Source organism: Mytilus edulis, chromosome 14 (assembly GCF_963676685.1).
Source record: "Mytilus edulis chromosome 14, xbMytEdul2.2, whole genome shotgun sequence".
In the NCBI taxonomy this organism is placed as follows: domain Eukaryota; kingdom Metazoa; phylum Mollusca; class Bivalvia; order Mytilida; family Mytilidae; genus Mytilus; species Mytilus edulis.
In genome coordinates, this window is record NC_092357.1 from 47,469,965 (window position 1) to 47,493,743 (window position 23,779).

At 31.7% G+C, this 23,779-nt stretch overlaps 2 protein-coding genes across 2 annotated transcripts in view; one reads left to right on the forward strand and one right to left on the reverse strand.

Annotated features, from left to right (window-relative positions):
* The window catches only part of LOC139502487 (dnaJ homolog subfamily C member 10-like), a 380,520-nt gene that overhangs the window by 75,337 nt on the left and 281,404 nt on the right, over window positions 1-23,779 (forward strand). The window lies entirely within an intron of this gene.
* Window positions 1-23,779, reverse strand: part of LOC139503279 (uncharacterized) — an 87,017-nt gene that overhangs the window by 4,203 nt on the left and 59,035 nt on the right. The window contains exons 5-7 of the mRNA XM_071293041.1: window positions 20,302-20,565; window positions 13,541-13,804; window positions 1,119-1,370 (exon numbers count right to left, since the gene is read on the reverse strand). Coding sequence (XP_071149142.1) covers window positions 1,119-1,370; window positions 13,541-13,804; window positions 20,302-20,565 — 780 coding nt within the window. The remainder of the gene's footprint in view (window positions 1-1,118; window positions 1,371-13,540; window positions 13,805-20,301; window positions 20,566-23,779) is intronic.

Below are 23,779 nucleotides of genomic sequence, written 5' to 3' on the forward strand. Positions count from 1 at the left end.
TCATATCATTTATGAAATTTAATTAATGATTGTTCCTATTAAGACAATAACAATCAAAACCAAGGAGTAAACAAAGACTCAGAAAACCAAAGGTCATTTACATCAACGGTTATGAATAATAAATAAGAAACCACACAAACTCTTCTAAAAACCGGGAGTGTAATCAGGTGCTCCGGCAGGGTAAGCATTTCCTGCACAGTATACGGCACCCGTCGTTTATTTCATTGTTCAGTTCGGTAATGATGGAATTTATTATGATTGAGGAAGAATATCAGATATGATTTTGGACACACTTTTGTCATAATGGCTAATCAGCTCATGATAGCGACCGTAAAATCTTGAGTGATGACTTTTATTTGTTTGATTCATAGCCCTGTCTTAGCAACTTTTGAGAAAGCAGTATTCCTCCATTTGTCCTCGTTCAACAAAGTCAACGTACTTTGAGCTAGCTTTAAAGTAACGTATCAATTGAGACACATATATTCCATATGCTGGTGCCGATAAGATGTTGCTACACAGAAATGGAAAGTGGACTTTAGAAAAATTAAAAATCATCGCGTTTGTCATAAATTTTGGTCAATTGCATTTCGGTTTTATATCTTAAATTATTAATTCTAATACAAGCCCGTGGACTACTTTGATGTTGTTCAATTTATACCAAGCATCGTGTATAAGTGCTGAATTGTAATTCATTGGTTAAATTTCATTTGCTTTTGTTCAAATTGTAATAATAAACTTGTCGTTTAAAGTTTATTTTATAAAGAATCATCAGATTTTTTTCTTGTTATTAATTAATGTAAATAATCAGCCTATCCGGACACTATTTAATACACAGTTATGCTCATACCTGATACCTTCACTAAAGTATAATAGATAACCCGTTTAACCCTAGCTATAACGTATACATGTAGTTCTAACGTTTACATTTGATCATTATCAATTTTTAATTTAGTTTCAATTAAACTGTGTCCGAAAAGGTTTTTTTTTACTTTGAAAATGGCCCTAGTATTAAATAATCTAGAAACTGTATGTATGCACATCCACTAGATATTTACTAATTGTCATTGATGAAAGGGGACAGAATAATAATAAAAACGAACAAATACGACATTACTTACTTGTAGGAAAATGCCATTCACCAGTCTTGACATCTACCTGACATTTTCGTCGTTCAATATTCAATCCATCGGTACTGATGACATCATCAATTGGTTCATTCATTAAACGTCTTAATAAGCTTGTTTTTCCAGCTGAACTTTCTCCAATGATCATAACTCTTATATAATATCGTCGTATTGTACCAGATTTTGTTGCTTTGAGAAATTCGTCTCTGTCGTGTTTGGACATTTGTTTTAGAGTCTCTGGCATTTCTGTAATGTAGAGATTCACATGGTTAAAACTGTCAATAGAAATACCAACAAATGTTATTTGCTATAAATACAATATACAAAACACTTTCAGAAAATATTTCCACTTTGTCCTTACGCTTTTTGACAACATCTTGAATGCAAATAATCTAGTTTAAAACCGAACAATAAATTGTACAACACTTACTATAAACCGAGATATATGTCAGGTTTTTATTCTGCAGCAAATAAATGAATAGACCTTCAAACACTCTCTGTTAATAGCACATTCTTGGATGTGTACATCATTCTGTTTAGTATTTACATCATACCAGGGTTTGCTGTTTTGTTGGTCGATACGGCCGCAAAGCTAATTGCAAAAACTTGGACTTATGCGGCTTATTTTCCTTTTTCTATGTCTGAATATTTTCAAATTAGATATTACAAGTATACACAAAATGCATTTATGTGTTAAAAGGATAAACAAGAGATCTTTTTATAGATTTTACCAGGTCACACCTCAACCTTATTTTGGAAGAGGAAAAACGAGTTAAGATCTTGCTTTTAAATATTTTTCATAGAGGACAACATTTCGATCTTTTTCAGAAAGTTCATTTCTTTTCAGTATAGAAGTGAACTTAGTGTAAATAAACTAATCGAGTACTCGTTAGATTTACCGAGCGATACTCGGTAAAACATTTACAAAATGGAAACACAAAATTATACAAATTTTATGTATTGTTGGTCGTTGTCTTATGAACGTAAAGCCATCAATATTATTACCAAGGACTAGTTACTAGTTTGAGATATTTTATACCATAATTAAAGCTTTTACTATTGCCTGAACCAAGTTAGGAATATGACAGTTGTTATACATTCGTTTAGATGTTTTTTAGCTTTTGATTTTTCCTTTTGCGTAGCTACTTCCCGTTAAAAATTTTCCTCTGGGTTCTTTTTTGTTGTTGGTTATTTAACTTTTAACTACATGTAGTAATTATGTAAACTGACAATAATTTAATCACAGAATCAATTAATATCCATAGAAAGTTATTACTTTTACAACTGTATTTTGGTTACCGTAAAACAAAATATTTTTATAAATAACAAAGAGGGAATGATTTAGAACTTACTTTTGACTTTAATCAATTTCTGAGGGTCGACACAGGAATTGAAATCGAAAACGTATTTATTTGTAAAAATATTATCTTGACAACTTTTTCTGGGACGAGGCGATTTATCAACATGTGAGATAACTTACAGTTCTGCTGATGAAAATGTATGCTCTGACGGTATAGAATGGGGGAATGACTAAGAATAGCTCAAAGTGGAAGATTTGGAAAAGTGCTCTTTTTCATTGCCTTCCTCTGTTTGAGAGGATTTTGAATGATAGTAAAACACAAACATTCGAATTGTATTTTAATTTTTATCAATTTTTATTAATAATTAATTTCCTGGGAGGCGCTCGCAAAAAACATTTTTTGTTTAAGCTTAAAAAAGCAACAACATTCTAACAGGAGACCGATAAGTCGAATATCATTTTGATATTCGATACTGTGTACTAACAAGCGACCTAGAAAGCTTCCATGAAACAAAACTATTTATTTTTTTGATATAATAGAAACAGTTCATAGATCTTGAATTACTATTGATTTATTTACCGGTTTGGCTTAATGTTGATATTTAAAAACTCGAAATTACTTGAGGTAAAATTTATAAGAATTCAAGCAAATATTTCTTTTTTAAAAGTCATATGAAACGAGTTTCTTTAAATTTTAATGTTATCGAAATTATTGAACCAATGCATGCATTTATACTACACTATGTACGATAATATATTTATTACACATCTAAAATGTTTTATCGACAAATAATATTCCATTCATCAGTTGTTTATTAACTTTGGAGGTTTACTGGATCGTGACATTGATTAACAATAGAAGCAGAGCACGTGGAAAGTATGACATATGCATGAATCGAAAGAGCCATAACAAATTTCTTTTTTTCTATTTTCTATGCGTTCATATTTGTTAATCAAACAATTTCTAAACAGTTGTTAAATGATTTGTTGTATTAAATTAGTTCTTTAAGACTATTTCTATTTACCTTTAAAAGCAAGTTTTATCACGGTTCACAGATGATATGATGTTCCTTATGTCGTAACTACAATCCAACTCCCTTTTCACCACAAATGTGACCTACCGAAATAGACTATTTACCGGGTTTGTAATAACATAAGCAACACGACGGGTGCCACATGTGGAGCAGGATCTGCTTAACCTTCCGGAGTACCTGAGATCACCCCTAGTTCTGAGTGGGATTCGTGTTGCTTAGTCTTTAGTTTCTATGTTGTGTCTTTTGTACTATTATTTTTTCTGTTTGTCTTTTCTTTTATAGCCCTGGCTTTGTCAGTTTATGTTCGATATATGAGTTTGACTGTTTCTTTTTTTACCCTCGCACTTGCGATGTAAGGTGGTCGAGAGGTCTCGAAATTAAGGTCACTGTATGCGCGAAAATATCGGCGAATAAGTGTCAAGGAAGTCAATAATTCAATATCGGTACATTTATGAAAATTTGGGAAAAATAAAGGAGTTTCTTTTAAAAAAGTTTATGTTCACTTATTTAAGAGTCAAAGCCATTCGAGTATATAAAACATTCAATGCTTTTTTTTTTAAATTTGAAGTTTCATTAGACCATGTAGGCGATAAAAAACTTAAGAATGGGTCAATAAATGATATTGAGGAGAGTTCGATGACAGAACACAGGTTCATTTGGTGTTTCAGGGCAATATACTATATAAGGTGTCTCAAAATTGGACACATGTTAAAATAAGTGTGGATTTTTTTTATTGATAACTACATGTTTTATAGATAACTGCAAAACAAACATGAAACGAAGAGCTTATTTGGCTGATTAATTCTTGTTAGTGTCTACTATACTTCCCATCAAATACGTAATTTATAGATAATATCGTCTTTAACATCAATATCTGAGGATATGGGCTATGTTGATCTTGTATACCACGTGACAGTTTAAATGGTCTCTTTTATGCAACTGTCTATTAGAATTATATTCACCAACTTTTTAAATACACCAGGTCTTAGGCTTCAAATGTCGCGGACATGTTACCTAGCAGAAGATTTTGTCATTGTTATTTAACTGAAGGATACTTTTGACTTATAGTATTAAATTAAACTCGGTTCAAGCTACTACAGTAGTTTTTCGAAGAAAACATAATTTGAAATATTAACTGACGCCGGTCGACGGAAACACAACACATTTTAAAGATAGAAATATTTTATTATAGGCTATGCCAGTTCAAATTAATTTATCAGTTCCCCGTTTGTACAACACTGGGTCATTTAAATATGATATATTGAACTTAAACTACTACAAATAGTGCGGTGATTGAACGGAGATTTTTTTTAAATTTAATCTCCCACCGAACACACACCTATGTAATGTATCATTCGAAAGAGGAAACCTTGTACTATAATAATATGCCTGTTGTAAAGACCTGATATGGTCACATTTTCACGGACTATAACAAACTTTGTTACTTTTGATAACTATTTACACCACTGGGTCGATGCCACTGCTAGTGGACGTTTCGTCCCCGAGGGTATTACCAGCCCAGTAATCAACACTTCGGTGTTGATATGACTATCAATTATGTGATTATTTTTAAAAATTTCCTTTTTACAAAACTTTGAATTTTTCGAAAAACTAAGGATTTTCTTATACCATGTTTATTATAGGTTACCTTAGCCGTATTTGGTACTTTTGGGAATTTTGGATATTCAATGTTCTTCAAATTTGTACTTTTTTGACTTTTTAACTATTTTGATATGAGCGTCACTGATGAGTCTTATGTAAACGAAACGCGCGTCTGGCGTATCAATTAAATTATAATCCTGCTACCTTTGAAAGCTATTTGTATCACATATTGTATATTATCAGTGCACATAATTTAAATTATTTGTATATAATGGCGAATACAGTAGTAATTTCAAATATCAGTTCAGTGAATATATAAGGTTGAATAAAACACAAAATGTATAAGAAGGGAAGTGATTAAGTTCTGTGATTAAATTGAAGGTTTTTACTTTATACTTTGTCCGTTGACTTTTTAAGGTTTTTTTCATATTTAGGTTCTGAAATTTTTATTAGTAACTAGTTTGATCAAGTGCTATATGCTAAACATATTTTGGGATAATTTTTACTACTGCTTTGAAGAAGAAACTACAGTTTATGTTTTTTAAGCAGTCAAAACTTAGTAATCTTTATAGTTTAGAAGAAAATAGAATACCGAATAGAGTATTTTGACATGTGATGAAAGATAAGGAAAAACATATTAATTAAATATCAGTTAATAACATTAACGGTATCAATATTTCTGCACCAGATGCGCATTTCGACAAATAATGTCTCTTCAGTGATGCTCGTGGCCAAAATATATTCCAATTTCCGTTTTGAAAAAGGGTGTTGAAAACTTTCTAATATACTATTAGGTCATTAAAACGACTTTTTAGGAAAATATGACCATACGAAAATCTTACGACAGGGCTGAAAATAAAGAAGATATATGTGTCTTTAAATTAAGACTATTTTTAGTCGTGTGTTATTTGGGGAGATAAAACTCGAAATCTAGACGACTTCTTACACTTCTGTCGACCCACAACTGAAGACATCCCTTTTATGAACAATTCAAACTTTCCAATTGGATCTCATTCATATATCAACCTGCACTAAAGATTAAAGAAACCGACAACCCGACTGCACCCACATTGTTATAAACAAACCTGAAATAAAAGTCCAGCGGTCAAATCAATACCAGAATTCAAGACAAATGAGACGATTTTTTATTTAAAATCATTAATTTTTCTTCAACTTCAATCGTATTGAATTGTATTTTATGGAGTATACATTTATCATTTCATATATTATTCAGGAGCTTACAGTTTGCGTAGAACATCATCGGTGTCTGAGAACAAACATAAAGATACATAATTTTTTCAAAGAGCCTCTGGTCTTTTTTCTGACGAATTTTATTTAAAGAAACCAAGACCATGAACACATTAGAAGAGACACTGACACACTGTTACCGTCCACCAATTCGTTATTGTGACCGTAAAACGCCATTCGGTGAAGCAGAGGGAATATTACTGCAGAGATATGAAATTCTTTAAAATTTGAACTGCTCGTATAGCTGATCACTACTAAAACCACTTTACGGGTAATGAAAACCTTTAAAACGTCTCAGTTCGAGCTCAAACTAATTTTAACATGTTGGATATATTTTATCGTATGCTTGAAATTGTATACACCTTCACGACATGGATCAAACTTGACCACAGTTTTAGCATTTTAAACATATTGATGAAATAAACGACAACTTGAACAACCCTTATTATTTTGAATTACATTATCAAGAAATTTTATGATATTTTAAGTCTTATCAGCAAGTTAAAAAAACAGACACTTAGTTATGACAGAATTACCGTTCCAAAAGACAACATTTGAGATATTTGGAATTAGATAAGAGTTTAAACATAATTATCATGTCATATTTTGATAAATTCCTAGGGTCTGTACTTTCCCAGGCTTTTGTTTTCATTTAATGTTAAGGTCAGCTTGTCAGATTGTTTTAATTAAGAGATTAAGGGATAGGTATTAGATCATAGATAGGAAACAGCATGATGACAGAATGGATGTTATCAGAGAAACATCTGTATATAATTTTGATAGGCTGGTCAGTTGTCGTTTGAGCATTGCATTTTAAGTTGTCATAGTTTTACTCGTGGAAAATAAATTTAGCCCACCCATCGTTCCACAGCTGCACATTAAAAAAATAAATAGTCATGATTTTAATGTTTATTTTTTTAATTTTTTTTAACAAAAGGGGCCATTCATAACAATTTGTACTTTTTGAATTTTTTTTTTTTTTATTTTGTTTGTTTTGTGTTTGTATTGCCAACTTAATTTGATGGAAATTACTCTCCCACAATTTATTAATACATCTTATAAATAATTAAGGCTTTTTTTATTCCAGGGTTATAATTTATTTAGTTTTTGCACCTGTTGGGATTTACCGCATGAATTCTCATTTTTATGAATTTATACCTGTCTGGGTCCTACCAGTCATGTTCTAATAATACCTGTTGGAATCTACCACCTGGAATTCTCATTTTTCAAAATGTATACTTTACTGGGTTCTACCAATCAGCTTCTAAAAGTACCTGTGGGGATCTACTGCATGAATTCTCATTTTTCAAAATTTATACTTGTCTCGGTTCTACCAGTCAGGTTCTAAGTGTACCTGTAAAGATCTACCGTAGGAATTCTCATTTTTTAAAATGTATACCGGTCTGGGGTTTTAAATACTAAGGATTTTCTTATACCAGGCATGAGTTACCTTAGCCGTATTTGACACAACTTTTTGGAACTTTGGGTCCTCAATGCTCTTCAACTTTGTACTTGTTTGGTTCTATAACTTGTTTGATTTGAGCGTCACTGATTAGTCTTATGCGGACGAAACGCGCGTCTGACGTATTAAATTATAAGCCTTGTACCTTTGATAACTAAATTCTACCGGTCAGGTTCTGTACCTATTGGGATCTATAAAGAGAATTCTCTTTTTGCAAAATGTATACCCGTCTGGGTTCTTCCAGTCATGTTCTCATAAATTTTTCACCTGTCAGGGCTCTACTGTAGGTTCTTAAAATTGCATCATTTTAGGCAATTTATTTAAAAAGGATTATAATTATGTTGATTTTATGTAGTGTTTTTTTACTTGGTTATTTTGAGTAGTATAATTGTAAGTTTCTATGAGTAGCCCCCTAGAAACCAAAAATGAGACATTTATTATTATTTGCATATATATTTAAACTGTCCCTTTGGTATCTTTCGTCCCTCTTTTTCAATGTTATAGTTTTAGAATTGTTTGTGAATATGATACTAGTATACTATGTATACAATTGTGTCTTAGTATATTAGTTTGTAAATAAAATTAGAATTGTTATTAAAAAGTTTTGCGTATAATATCAAAATATTCATTAGGCAGAATAAGTTTTTCATTCAATTAGAACATTTCCTTTTCTACTCTTAGTAGCTATATTAGTATAGATAAATGGGGTATGATTTATGTGACTAGTTATTGTCTTTAAAGACACATCTACTGTTTCACTGTGGTATATGAGACTTATTAGGTTTTACATATACTGTTTCTCTGTGGTATGGTATATAAGACTTGTTAGTGTTAGTGTTGACACATTCCCCATTTCCATTCTCAATTTTATTGTTAGTATTATAAGGAGACATCAACTGTTCTGACAGTAAAAGGTATGAATTAATAATCTCCAACCTAATGATTGTATTGGTATTTGATTATATATTCTTAAAGTTGATGAATATAGATTCCACAACTGCAACAAGTGTGTCAAAATATTTCTCCACTGAAGAAAGTTAAATTTTAATATCTAAAGCGCGAGGCTTGCTGAGCTTTTTACAGCGGATTACATTGAGTGTGTAGCCAAAGGTAATGTCTTTGGTTAGCTTGCTTGTTAGCTGAACCGTGAAGTCATTGTTGTGTTAGGTAAACTACCCTACTTTAAGAATAGAATATTCCGACAGAAAACCAATCTGTCTGTTGGACTATGCTACTTTGAAAGGAGGGTAGTATACCTGACCTAGTAATGACTTCATGGTTCAGCTAACAAGCTAGCTAACCAAAGATATTACATTTGGCTACACACTCAATGGAATCCGCTGTAAATTATTCAAATTTAAATGTCGAGAGTTGAGAAATGTCGTAATACACGAGTTATAGTGGTGGAATCTGATTCTCTAATAACTGTATCCTTCTTTTTCAAAGAAAGCTGTGAACTTGTATGTGACGTCACCCAGCATGGTCGCATTTTTTCATGACGTCACAATAGGAAAATTCAGAAGAAACCAATAAAATTTAACGTTACAATCTTACATTTAAATTTCGACCAATTATTTGCCGAGAACAGATGTTTCACTAGAGAGGAGAAATATTTTTCTCACACCGACCAAGAAATGTCATAATAGTGCTAAAAGTAGAGAAAGAATGGGTTTCTATTGATAAGCAACAAACAACCCTTCAGCCACTCCTAATACACATGATAAGTATTGAGTATCTACATGTATATCGTATTGTGAGGGAAAAAAACGTTCAAGTCGTAAAGGCTATAATATCATTATCCTTCCTTATTTGATAATCCTTTTTTTTTTTATTCAAAACGTTATAGTGACGTATATATGTTGAATATATATATAGATAAATAAAGTATGTACATCCGTTATGAATAAGGATACACTTTAACAAATTGTCCGAAAAGAAGTCACTATTTTTCACTCTTTTTGTCTGTCATCTTTTAGTTAAAAACAGTTTAAGTAATTTCATATAACTTCTAAGACAGATTCACTAGGAATTCCATGCTTATCTATTCATACATGTTAAATTGCAAAATGTGTTAACAATATTGTCGACATCTTGATATTTACAATGTGAGTACAATATTGTGTCAACATCGTTTACATGGTATGAACTTTGATATATTGTTCACTTTTTTTTGTCATCGTTATCGTTAAGATGTATACAATGTTGTAAAATTATCGTGTTTACATCGTTTTCATCGCAATATCAACACTTTTTGCACTATATCGGGTCAGCATCTTTTGCATTGTAGTATTTACATCGTTTACATTGCAATATTAACAATGCTAACAAGGACAATTGTCAATACCATTTCCACTGTAACAACTCTTACATACAGTTTACATCATTAACAGCGATGTATACAACATGTACAATGTATAGTAAGTATCGTATTTAAATCGGTTGCATTGAAGTGTGGATATATGGTGTCAACATTATTCTTAATGTTGGAATTGTAATTAAGTGTTTACATCGTTTACATCGACATATGATTTATTACAAATGAGACAATTTTTGTAATTGAATAGCAAAACGGAGATGTCAGTATATATTCAGAAAACTGTTGGGGTATATACAACAAGATTCCCTCAATTGCAACATAAACAATGTCAACATAGCAAACGTTACTAAGTGACACATTCTTATGCTATGCAGAACACTTAAAAAGATAATATACTGACATGTATCCGTCAATGAAACCACACATGCAATACTTAAGGTATGTTTGAAAGTGCTAATACTAATTATTGCATATCTGATAGAAATATTTTCTCAGCAAATGATAAAATCTTCCAAATACGCAGAACATATCAACAAAAAGTATTTGTTGTTGTTAAATAGAATACTTAAAAAAACGTGAACATTAAATCTGAAAAAAATATTTTAAAAGATGGTTAAACTTACATTTTTTTAAAACATGTACTGAATATATAAAATGCGTGATGAATGTTTAACAAATACCTTGTTCTGGTAAAAAACAAAAGGCAGGGCTAATTATTTATATATGTGTTATTAGGTTTTCAGACGGGGTATATGATGTAACCATTCCCCGGCTTAGTCTTAATACGATGTGAAAGATGTCAACAAAAATATATAGACTTTAAATACAATATAAACACGATGTTAAAACAATATTGTCAACATCACGATGTAAACGATGTGAACGATTTAAACAGAAAGGTATAGACTATACATACAACATAAACAAGAAGTTGACCCGATATTGTCAAAAACATGATGTTTACGATATAAACAATGTAAACATCACGATGTATACGATGAGAACGATGTAAGAACACAGGTAAAGACTCGATATACAATATAAACACGATGTTGTTAACATTGCAATGTTTACGAACGTTGTAAACAGAATGGTACATAATACACTAAGAAAAAAGTAAAGCACCCCACATGTTTTCGATTCGAATTGACAAATATTACGAAAATGTTCGTAAGATCCCGGAACAATTGGTGGCAAAAATAGTTATGCAGCCTGTTAGGAAACAACATTAGCTATAAGAAATTTTAAATCACAACAAATGGCAACAACAATTATAATTTTATTAATAGATTTTCTCAAAAGCCCAGTTAAAAACACTAAAACATGTCCATTGTACGTTTGAACATTCTGAGTTTGTTTTGCATGATACTATTGTCATTTCACTTCGAAAACCTTCAATGAAAGTCTGTCAAAAAAAATCCATAGTTCAATATTCAATATTGGGTGAGACCACCACTTGATCGGATGCAGGCCTTAACCTTGCGTCTCATCACTCCAGTTAGTCGTCGATTTCCCCACCATTCCCGGGGCAATGCTGCTTCTAACTGACGTAAATTTTGTACAGGTGGTTCGACTGCCTGTACTCGACGGCCTAAATATGCTCTTTTGGATTCGAATCCGGGCTCATGGCAGGCAATGGAATAGCAATTACTGCTTTGCATTGAAGAAATGCGATAACCGCCGTTGAACGATGCGGTCTAGCATTGTCATCCATAAACACAGGTCTTACAGCAAATGGGTGGTTATCAAAATGAGGTACAACTAATGAACTATTGGAAGAAGAACGTCCATGATATATTGATCACCATTAAAGTTTCCTCGTATAGTGACCAAGTCAAATTAACAGTCATTAGAGATGCACCCATACCATCACAGAGCTTCCACTGCGAGGGACAGTTGCTTTGATGTTCCTTAGGGTATATACTGTACTTTTATGTCTCCAAACTCTCAATCTTCCATCGGTAACTTGCAGAAGAAACCGGCTCCCGTCTGACCAATGGATCTTGCGCCACATCCTCAAGTTCCAACCACGACGTGCTAAGCACAATGCCAAACGCAGTTGTTGATGTCGGTCAGGTAAAATAGGACGTCTTATTACCCTTCTTAACTTCAGTCCTTCTGATTTCAACCGGTTCCCGAAGGTGCTGGTTGATAGATGTCTATAAGGTAACCATCGTCTTTGCAAAACATGAATTTTTGCGAATTGCATTCGTCTAACCAGGCAATGCAGTGCCCTGTCTTCACACTACGATGTCACCAGTGGTCTCCCGGATCTTGGCAAGTCTTTTACATTATCGGTTTGGATGTGTTCCCGTTCAATCCTGCTGACTACAGTATAAGGGTAGCCCGTCTGAAGTTCAATAGCTTTATAAGATAAATCTGTTGACCACATGCCGATAATCTGCCATCTTTGAGCCTCCGATATTCGTCTTCGTACCATGTTCACAGAATGTGAATAAAATTTTCAAATCGCCGGACTAAAAGTCTCAAATGTTAAGCGCGGGGAAATTGCATTTTGTAAGTTGCATAGTAGGCATGGTTCTCCTTCACGATACATTAATATCTTAATTACCAGTCAAACTTGTATGGTCAAATCTTTTTAAAAGAGCATTGGTCTTGTTAAAATCAACATTTATACGGAAATCAACATTTCTGGTAAAACACTATAATGCAATATGGCAGGGGGTGCTTATTTTTTTCTTTGTGTATATATAGACCTGTTTATATTTATTTAGTTGAGGCTTTTATTATATTTTCCCTCAAGTTTAAAAAATCTGTTCATTCTATTTTGACTCTGTAAAATGTTAGTGTCTATCCTAAATTGAAATACATTTTAAATGGCCTTCCAAATACTTTTCAATCCCTAACACTACTGAAATCCGGTGTAAAAAAATAGCATCTCATGTTGTGGATTACCATCTTTGCCGCAAGTTAATTGTTTTCTACTTGGCGTTAAAATGATATAAATACATACATTTATAATATATATAAATATACTAATATTTGATTAACATCAGTTGTTCGACCTGTTAGTCAAATGCGTTTTGTGAAAAAAAATCACTCTTTTGGTCTTTTTGGAAAATGTTGTTTGTGCTTTATTTAGACCCAAATAATGTGAAGACCGGCCGACTTTTAGATGTGTTTAAGAAGTAAAATCACAAAAAAATACTGAACTCCGAGGAAAATTCAATCGGAAAGTCCCTAGTCACATGGCAAATGACAAAACACATCAAACGAATGGACAATAACTATCATATTCCTGACTTGGTACAGGCATTTTCAAATGTGGAAGTAAGCATTCCTGATGAAGGTAAATGCAAAACAGCGCTTTAACATGTTTAAACACACACAATTTAGTCGTCGTTCATTTTTACCCTATTTTGAATAGAATTTTGGCAACTTACTTCTTTTTTTGTCTTTTATTCTGCAAGCTTAAACAATTTGCTTTATTACCTTTAACATCTAAGACAGCTTCACTACTTATCCCATTCTTTTCTATTCGGTATCTGCCACTATCATGAAGTGTTGCAGGTGAAATTGTAAGTTTGTAGATATTTCCTGGCAATGTCTCCTGCTTTATGTTTCCAGTATCCATCATGATTAGAACACCATCTTTATACCATTTAACATAGCCATTGTCTTCTTCTGTTTCACAGTCAAATTGTATGTCTAAACCTTCCATAATTGTTAGACTTGTCAGTGGACGTTTAAACAGTGCTTTTAAAAGAAAACACAACGATACTGAATAAAATATGTAATTGCAATTTTAGAAGATGATTCTTTTCTTTTTATTTAAATAAATATGAAAAAAATAGAATCCTTTTTTCACATCTGAAAAATCTAATTTTATTTCTATGAATAAAACTAGACAAATAAATTTGGAAAAAAAAACATTACACAGAAAAAATTATTCCTAAACTTATTTTGGAGGACGAGACTGAGATAACAGATCCCAGTACTATTAAAAATGAACAAAAAACAGTTTTATAAAAAATTATATACTAGTTGTAAACCATTGTTACTGAAAACTCACAGGGACACATTTCTTCAACATGATAATCCTTTTATTACAAAACCGAATGAGGAAGAGGTGGGTTCCTGTGAGGGACCTTTAACAATGCAGGAATGTTTGTCTTCTCTTAAACTTTTGAAGAACTCCAAATCACCTAGTATAGATGGATTTACTGTTGAGTTTTATAAATTCTTTAGGAATGATATTAAAATACCACTGGTAAGATGTTTAAATGAGGCTTTAGAATATGGAAAGTTCTCAATCACACAAAGGCAGGGACTCATTACTTGTATACCAAAGGAGGGTAGTCAAAATTTTATTTAAAGACCTGGCGACCTATCACACTTTTGTGTGTAGACTATAAGATAGCTACAGCAAGTTTAGCAAATAGACTAAAAAGGTTGCTTGTAAATATAATTAGTCAAACATTAAAAGGATTTCTTAAAGGTAGGTAGATAGGCGAATGTACTAGATTTATTTATGATCTGATGGAAAAGATGGAGGAAGACGACATTCCTGAGCTTTTCCTTTTAGTCGAATTTGAAAAAGCTTTCGACACGGTCGAATGGTCTTTTATACTAGAGGCTTTGCAGTTTTATTGCTTTGACCATACATTTATAAGTTGGATAAAGGCATGCTACTGTGTCAAACGGATCCTTTGTCTCCTTATCTATTTATTTTAGTTTTGGAACTACTCAGTGCAGCTATTAAAAATGACCCTGATGTTGCTGGGGTATCAATTAATGACTCTGAATTTTTATTGAGTCAATATGATGATGATTCTTCCCTAGTCCTGGATGGTGATCAAAAGTCTCTAAATGAATATCTCAATTTGTTTGATAAATTTTCAGAATGTGCTGGACTTAGGTGTAATGTTGACAAAACTGAGGCCATATGGATTGGGTCAAAAAAGGGTAGTAAGGAAAAACTTTTGCCAGAAAAAAATCTTGTTTGGAACCTTTCTGGGAGGTTCAAACTATTAGGTATATGGTTTGAGCTTGCTAAAAGGGATAAGACTCTATGTAATTCTACAGCCAAGATAAACAGTATCAAGTCACTTCTTAATACTTGGGCTTATAGAGAACTAACATATATTGGGAGGGTGGTTGTTATTAAAACTTTAGCACTTCCCATTTTGGTTCAAGTTCTGACTGTCCTTCCTAACCCCACAGATGGGGTTTTGAAGGAGATTCAAAACATATTTTTCAATTTTTTATGGAAAGGAAAACCAGATAAAGTGAAAAGAACAGTGGTTATGTCCGAACATTGTGATGGCGGTCTTAAGATGCCTAATATTTACTATTTTTGTTATAGTGTAAAAATGTCTTGGCTGTATAAATTACTAGACCCCCAAGATTATCCTCCTTGGAAAGTTTTGCTGCTTAGTTATATACAAAAATTTGGGGGGGGGGGGACAAAATTTTACATTTAAGTAAGGAAGGATTGCTTTTTTATCCAAAAAAGTCAATCCCTTTTGGCATGATATCCTGGTAAATTTTTCAAAATTGAAAAATAAGTTGAAAGTTGAAAACAATACCGATATTCTGGTCCAGTCCATACGGCCAAAGCCAAACATCAAAATGGATGGCAAGATGATTTTGAAGGGTAAATATATTGAAAATTGTATATTTTTTATCAATGATCTGGTGTCAGATAATAATACATTATTCTCATATGAAGAATTTGAGAAAAAGTATAATATCAAGACTAATTTTGTAGAGTTTTATGGTATTTTAAGTGCTATTCCAAAAAGATGGAAAAGTAGGATAGAAGGTAGTTCTAAACTTGATAATACTGAAAATAAATTAGTAGATAAAGTTAAAAAAGAACCAAAATCTTGTAAATTTTCCATAATTTATTTCTGGAGGATAATAAAGTATTATCACTATCTTCCCGTAACAAATGGGAAATAGACTTAAATATACAGATCGAAGATTGGAATGCTATTTATTCCATGCCCTTCATTATAACAAGAAATTCGTTTTTACAAAATTTTCAATTTAAGATTGTTCATATGATTTTACCATGTAATTCCTTTTTATATAAATGTAAATTAAAAGAAACTGAACTTTGTACATTTTGTTCAGAAGTTAGAGAAAATATTTTTCACATTTTTTGGGAATGTAATGTAACACAAAACTTCTGGTTTTCCATTATAGATTGGATTAGAAATTATGACATATTCATGCCTTTTAGTGTAAAAGAGGTCAGTTTAGGTGTGTCTGAGGATTTTGTCAACAGTAAAACAGTTAGTAATATTTTGTTGTTACTTAAATACTATATATACAAATGTAGATGTAAGAGCGTATTGCCCACAAAATATGGTGGGATAGAATATTTAAAGTATTGGATCAAAATAGAAAAATACTCTGTATGTTTCTTAACCCCTACACAAAAAATAAAAATAGATCAGAAGTGGCAATTGTTAGAAGCAGCATTAAATTAACAAAATCAATTGTAATATTTATATCTTATTATACCATTATGATTTAATTGATCTTACAAGTGTTATTTAACTTTTTATACTTGTGTCTAATACTGTATATATTATGTAATTTCACATGTTTCATCTTGAAAAATAAAATAATTACAAAAAAAAACTAGACAAATAGCTGATGCGAATACTTAACTCTTTTTAAAATTCATTTCCATTACAACAACTTTTGTCTTTCCAAATGTTTGCAAACAAGTAACAACTATTCAAATAAACAGAAAAACAATCCCATAGCATTCCGGATTTCACAACTAACCACATAAAACAATAACTCCCTATTCTATAAAAAAAACCAAGACATGCATACAAAAAAAAAAAACCCAACAACAAATATACGAGATAGCTGGGCTTGTTATAGCAGCAACATATGGTGAAGATAAATCATGCATTTGTTCGCATACACATCCTACGTTTCAAAAATATGCAGTAAAATTCTGTACAGTAGAGCTATCATCAGAATGACCACTAACTTGAACAAGAACATATAACAGGGAAGATTACTCAATAGACTATCAAAATGTGTTCACTACTACATTCAGCTTGTCAAGTTAGCTACATCTGTTGGTTGTCACCTGCCGCTCAAGAAAATCATACTTATCAGTGGTCCGTAAGTCTAATAAGAAACTAGAGGCTCTTAAGAGCCTGTGTCGTTCATCGAAGTCTATGCGCATATTAACCAAAGCCCACAGATGGATTTACAAAATTATTAAAAATAGATCATAAAGGGCAATAACTTCTTAAGGGATCAAATGACCTTTTTGGTCATGTTGACTTATTTGTGGATCTTACTTTGCTGAACATTATTGCTGTTTACAGTTTATCTCTATCTATAATAATATTCAAGATAATAGCCAAAAAAACGGTAGAATTTCCTTAAAATTGCCAATTCAGGGGCAGCAACCAAACAACCGGTTGTCCAATTCGTCTGAACTGATCTTTACCTGATAAACCATTTTACCACAGTCAGATTTGCTCTAAATGCTTTGGTTTCAGAGTTATAAGCCAAAATCTACATTTTACACCTATGATCTGTGTTTAGCCATGGCGGCCATCTTGGTCGGTTGGCCGGGTCACGCCACACATTTTCAAACTAGTTACCTCAATGATAATTGTGGCCAAGTTTGGTTTAATTTGGCCCAGTAGTTTCAGAGGAGAAGATTTTTGTAAAAGCTAACGACGACGGACGACGACGGACGCCGGAGGCAAAGTGATGAGAAAAGCTCACTTAGCCCTTCGGGCCAGGTGAGCTAAAAATAAATAGAACACTTTATAAACTGAAGTTAAAATTGGGACCCCAAACACAATAGACACGGCCATTATTTCACATAAAGGGCAAATATTCGGTTAGAAGGGGGTGATTATGACATCTAAATAAAAACCAAATTTCACCAAAATTCAGTGAAGCTTTGACAAAATTTCCGAGATAGTTTATAGAAAATATTGCCAAAATCATGAAGATGCCCCATTTAAAAAGAAAAAAGAATTCAGGGATGTGTTTTTTTATTTAAGAAAAAAATGGGGATTGAAAACTGGAAAAAAAATCAACTATGTTTCTATGAACTATCTCCCCTTATGGTTCTTCTTCATTGAAAACATAAAGGAACAACAAGAAGTGCAAGTACATTAAAGTGCAGACGAAATGCAGAGTAAAGATTAAAAAAAATACAGACACTGATAAAACCATCATAATGTTGGTAAAAATAAGATATCAAGGTAGATACTATGGTGTGTAGTTTCTCTCCAAAGTTTGTGGATTGTGATGAACTTTTTTAACCTCTTGCCAAACGCTTAAACAGTGAAACACAGACAGTACATTCCAAATATTTGCTATTTTGTCTGAAAATGGTCTAAAACCACTAGTAGTTCTAGATCTTCACATCAATATTTTATTATTTTCCAGCCGCTTCAATTAAATGAAAGAAGAAAAAATAATTCAAAATGTACACGTCGCATGTTATGCCAAATTCCGCGTTTGCTAAGTTTTCATTCAGATATTGATCACATCAAGAATTCTGTACTCAAGTCGTTACAATGGGTTCTCAACTAAAATTTCAAATTCTCATGTACAGTGTTTTTCAAACATTCCGTGAAATAACTAGGAAATAGCATATTTCAATGAAAAGAGGCTAATTTTGAATAATTTGTCAAAGTATTTCTCAATTTTTTAATTGCTTTCATATTTTGTAAAAGGTAGCATATTTTTGTAGTAAATATGGCAGGTAATTAAAGTACGTGTTTTGAAACCGAAGTGTAACGACTGTCATCTTTTTGTCAACAATCGACACAAAATCAACAAAAAAGCATGGATATTGACAACGTGTTTAACATGTAAATTCAGATAATAGTTCATTTTAAGGACATCCATGCGTATTGTAATCACCGGATTTTTACGAGATGGGTCACACTGAGGTCACTGTGCATACGGAAAATATGTCGTGGGAATTGCTGGAAGGAAGCAATTAAAATAAAGTAAACTTCTTCTAAATATGAATAAATTAAAAAAATTTCCTCAGAAAAAAAGTATATGTACATAAGTTTTATAATGAAAACTATCCATTGAGTTATAAAAAAACGTATGCATTTTAATTTTTTGATTTGAGGTTTGTTATGACTTTAGTATAACAAAAGCATGTACGCAATAGAATGCTATTTGTACAGGTAAGTAAGTAAGTAGATTGTTTTTTACATGCACTTCAGACAGTAGTCCGACATGTCTCAGATTTAGCCATTCATAATCATAACATATAAGGAATTCTACCCAACTGTAATGGTTTCATATATGATATATATATCAAATTTATCGTGATACGTAGCAAATAGAAATACCTCTATTAGACCTAGCAAGACTTAGAGCGTAACAAGATCACAACTAGAGTGGGTTATTATCGTAACGGAATTGTGGCAGGATCTTATCAACATCACAGCAAGGTCATGGTACTAAAGGGAGATCTATGACATATTGGTCAAGTGTGATATGGGCTTAAGAGCTTGTCTCACAGAAAACTATGCGAAAGTGTCCAGCAGTGAATTCTGTAGAATCTCTTGAAATTTGGTGCACACAACACTAAGGCAATGCCAATATCATTAGTAAAATGTTTTGCTTAAATTTTATCGGATAGCAGATTTTTGCAGTGCCATCTATTTGCACCCGTTTTATCCGGAAAAATAGCCTAATTCATTTTGTTTAAAGCTTTTTAATCCATTTAGTAATCAGTTATAGCCTTTATAAATATAAATATCTTTCTTGACCAATTTATGTGATAAAGAATTATTAAAGAAATAAAAATAGGTAAGTAATAAATATATATTAAATTTTGTTATAGTAAGGCCTCTATATTCATTAAACTGGTTTTTGGGGGGGATTGGCTGTTTTACACCAATTTAGGACCAGAAGACATGCTTAAATATAGAAAAGGTGAAGCTGTAATTAAAAAAAATGAATATATCAAAATGAACTTCTATAATAGATTAAAAAAATATCAAAAATCCAACCACGGAAATTTAAAAAAATATATATTTAGTAAATATCACTGTACGTCTAATTCTTATAGTATTTTTGTATCTTTTTTCATGTAAATAAAAAACATTTTCTCAGCAGAAGACCACAATTTAGAGTGCATATATTATCAAAATGAGTGATTTTATAATTCAACTACTATTTTAATAAAAGCAATCATTTCTTGAATCTGAATTATTTTACTTGATTACCTTTAACATCTAAAACAGCTTCACTACTTATTCCATTTTTTTCTATCCGGTATCTGCCACTATCATGAAGTGTTGCAGGAGAAATTATAAGTTTGTAGATATTTCCTGGCAATGTCTCCTGCTTTATATTTCCAGTATACATCATGATTAAAACACCATCTTTATACCATTCAACATAACCATTGTCGTCTTCTGTTTCACAGTCAAATTGTATGTCTAAACCTTCCATAATTGTTAGATTTTCCAGTGGACGTTTAAACAGTGCTTTTGAAAGAAAAAAGAACGATACTAAATAAAATATGTAATTACAATTTTAGAAGATGATACTTTCCTTTTTTTATAAATAAATATAAAAAAATAGAATCCTTTTTTTCACTTCCGATAATTCAAATCTTATTTCTATAAATAAAACTAGACAAATAGCTACTGTGAAAACTCAGCTTTTTTTAAAATTCATTTCCATTACAACAACTTTTGTCTTTTCAAATATTTGCAAACAAGTAACAACTATTCAAATAAACAGAAAAACAATCCCATAACAATCCGGATTTCACAACTAACCACATAAAACAATAACTCCCTATTCTATAAAAAAAACCAGGACATGCATACAAATAAAACCAACAACAAATATACGAGATAGCTGGGCTTGTAATAGCAGCAACATATGGGGAAGATAAATCATACATTTGTTCGCATACACATCCTACGTTTCAAAAATATGTAGTAAAATTCTGTACAGTAGAACTATCATCAGAATGACCACTAACTTGAACAAGAACATATAACATATATGGATTTATAACCAAACACAAATAATTATTCCATTTAACATGGATACTATTTTATTCGGAAATTTAGAAAAAAACAGAAAATAATAAAATAAAAAACTTAATAATACTTTTATCAAAATTCTATATCTATAGAACAAAACTGTGTGAAAATCAAGTAAATTTTGCAGGGCTGAAAAACTATCTAAAAGAAAATCTAATACTAGAAAAGAATATATTTTTTAAAACAAAGCCTCTTCACATTGCCAACCACTACTGGGACCCCTGGATTCCATTATAAGAATAATTTACACTTAAGCAACTTAATTAGCATTACCCTATGTAATGTTATTGTGCTTTTTATTTTAGCCTTCTCACACCAACATATATGTTTTTATATAATATACTGTTATATGTTGTTTATTGTTTATTGTCTTTTGTTCTTGTTTTGTGCCTAAAATGCATATACATTCTCTAATATCTGTTTTGTGTTTGTATGAATTATTTACAATAGAAAACCAACTTTGCCAAATTTATTTAATGTTGTATCTTAAGAAAAAAATACTGTTGCCAAATTCCAAATTTCAAGGACTTTCTATTTTTTGTTTTTATTTTATTTTTTTGTTTTACATTTGTGTTTTAATTATTTATTATTTTCTCTTCTCTTCTCACATTCTCTCTTAAATAAAATTCTCACTTTATTGATCAATATTGAAATAATTGATACACAATAATATACTGTATATATATTTTATGATTTTTATAGCAGCAACATATGGTGAAGATAAATCATGCATTTGTTCGCATACACATCCTACGTTTCAAAAATATGCAGTAAAATTCTGTACAGTAGAGCTATCATCAGAATGACCACTAACTTGAACAAGAACATATATCAGGGAAGATTACTCAATAGACTATCAAAATGTGCTCACTACTACATTCAGCTTGTCAAGTTAGCTACATCTGTTGGTTGTCACCTGCCGCTCAAGAAAATCATTCTTATCAGTGGTCCGTAAGTCTAATAAGAAACTAAAGGCTCTTAAGAGCCTGCGTCGTTCATCTAAGTCTATGTGCATATTAAACAAAGGGCATAGATGGATTCATGAAAAAATTGTGTTTTGGTGATGGTGATGTGTTTGTAGTACTTTACTGAACATTCTTGCTTCTTACAATTATCTCAATGTATAATTAACTTGGCTCTTTAGTTACAGAGTAAAATATTTTGTTAAAATTTTAAATTTTTTTTTTCAAAATTTACAAAATTATTAAAAATTGATTATAAAGGGCAATAACTTCTTAAAGGATCAAATGACCTTTTTGGTCATGTTGACTTATTTGTGGATCTTACTTTGCTGAACATTATTGCTATTCACAGTTTATCTCTATCTATAATAATATTCAAGATAATAGCCAAAAAACGGTATAATTTCCTTAAAATTGCCAATTCAGGGGCAGCAACCAAACAACCGGTTGTCCAATTCGTCTGAACTGATCTTTACCTGATAAACCATTTTACCACAGTCAGATTTTCTCTAAATGCTTTGGTTTCAGAGTTATAAGCCAAAATCTACATTTTACACCTATGATCTATGTTTAGCCATGGCGGCCATCTTGGTTGGTTGGCCGGGTCACGCCACACATTTTCAAACTAGTTACCTCAATGATAATTATGGCCAAGTTTGGTTTAATTTGGCCCAGTAGTTTCAGAGGAGAAGATTTTTGTAAAAGCTAACGACGACGGACGACGACGGACGCCGGAGGCAAAGTGATGAGAAAAGCTCACTTAGCCCTTCGGGCCAGGTGATCTAAAAATGAATAGAACACTTTATAAACTGAAGTTAAAATTGGGACCCCAAACACAATAGACACGGCCATTATTTCACACAAATATTCGGTCAGAAGGGGGTGATTTTGACATCTAAATAAAAACCAAATTTCACCAAAATTCATTGAAGCTTTGACAAAATTTCCGAGATAGTTTATAGAAAATATTGCCAAAATCATGAAGATGCCCCATTTAAAAAGAAAAAAGAATTCAGGGATGTGTTTTTTTATTTAAGAAAAAAATGGGGATTGAAAACTAAAAAAAATCAACTATGTTTCTATGAATTATCTCCCCTTATGGTTCTTCTTCATTGTAAACATAAAGGAACAACAGGAAGTACAAGTACATTAAAGTGCAGACGAAATGCAGAGTAAAGATTAAAAAAAAATGCAGACACTGATAAAACCATCATAATGTTGGTAAAAATAAGATATCAAGGTAGATACTATGGTGTGTAGTTTCTTTCCAAAGTTTGTGGATTGTGATGAACTCATTTAACCTCTCGCCAAACGCTTAAACAGTGAAACACAGACGGTACATTCCAAATATTTGCTATTTTGTCTGAAAATGGTCTAAAACCACTAGTAGTTCTAGATCTTCACATCAATATTTTATTATTTTCCAGCCGCTTCAATTAAATGAAAGAAGAAAAAATAATTCAAAATGTACACGTCGCATGTTATGCCAAATTCCGCGTTTGCTAAGTTTTCATTCAGATATTGATCACATCAAGAATTCTGTACTCAAGTCGTTACAATGGGTTCTCAACTAAAATTTCAAATTCTCATGTACAGTGTTTTTCAAACATTCCGTGAAATAACTAGGAAATAGCATATTTCAATGAAAAGAGGCTAATTTTGAATAATTTGTCAAAGTATTT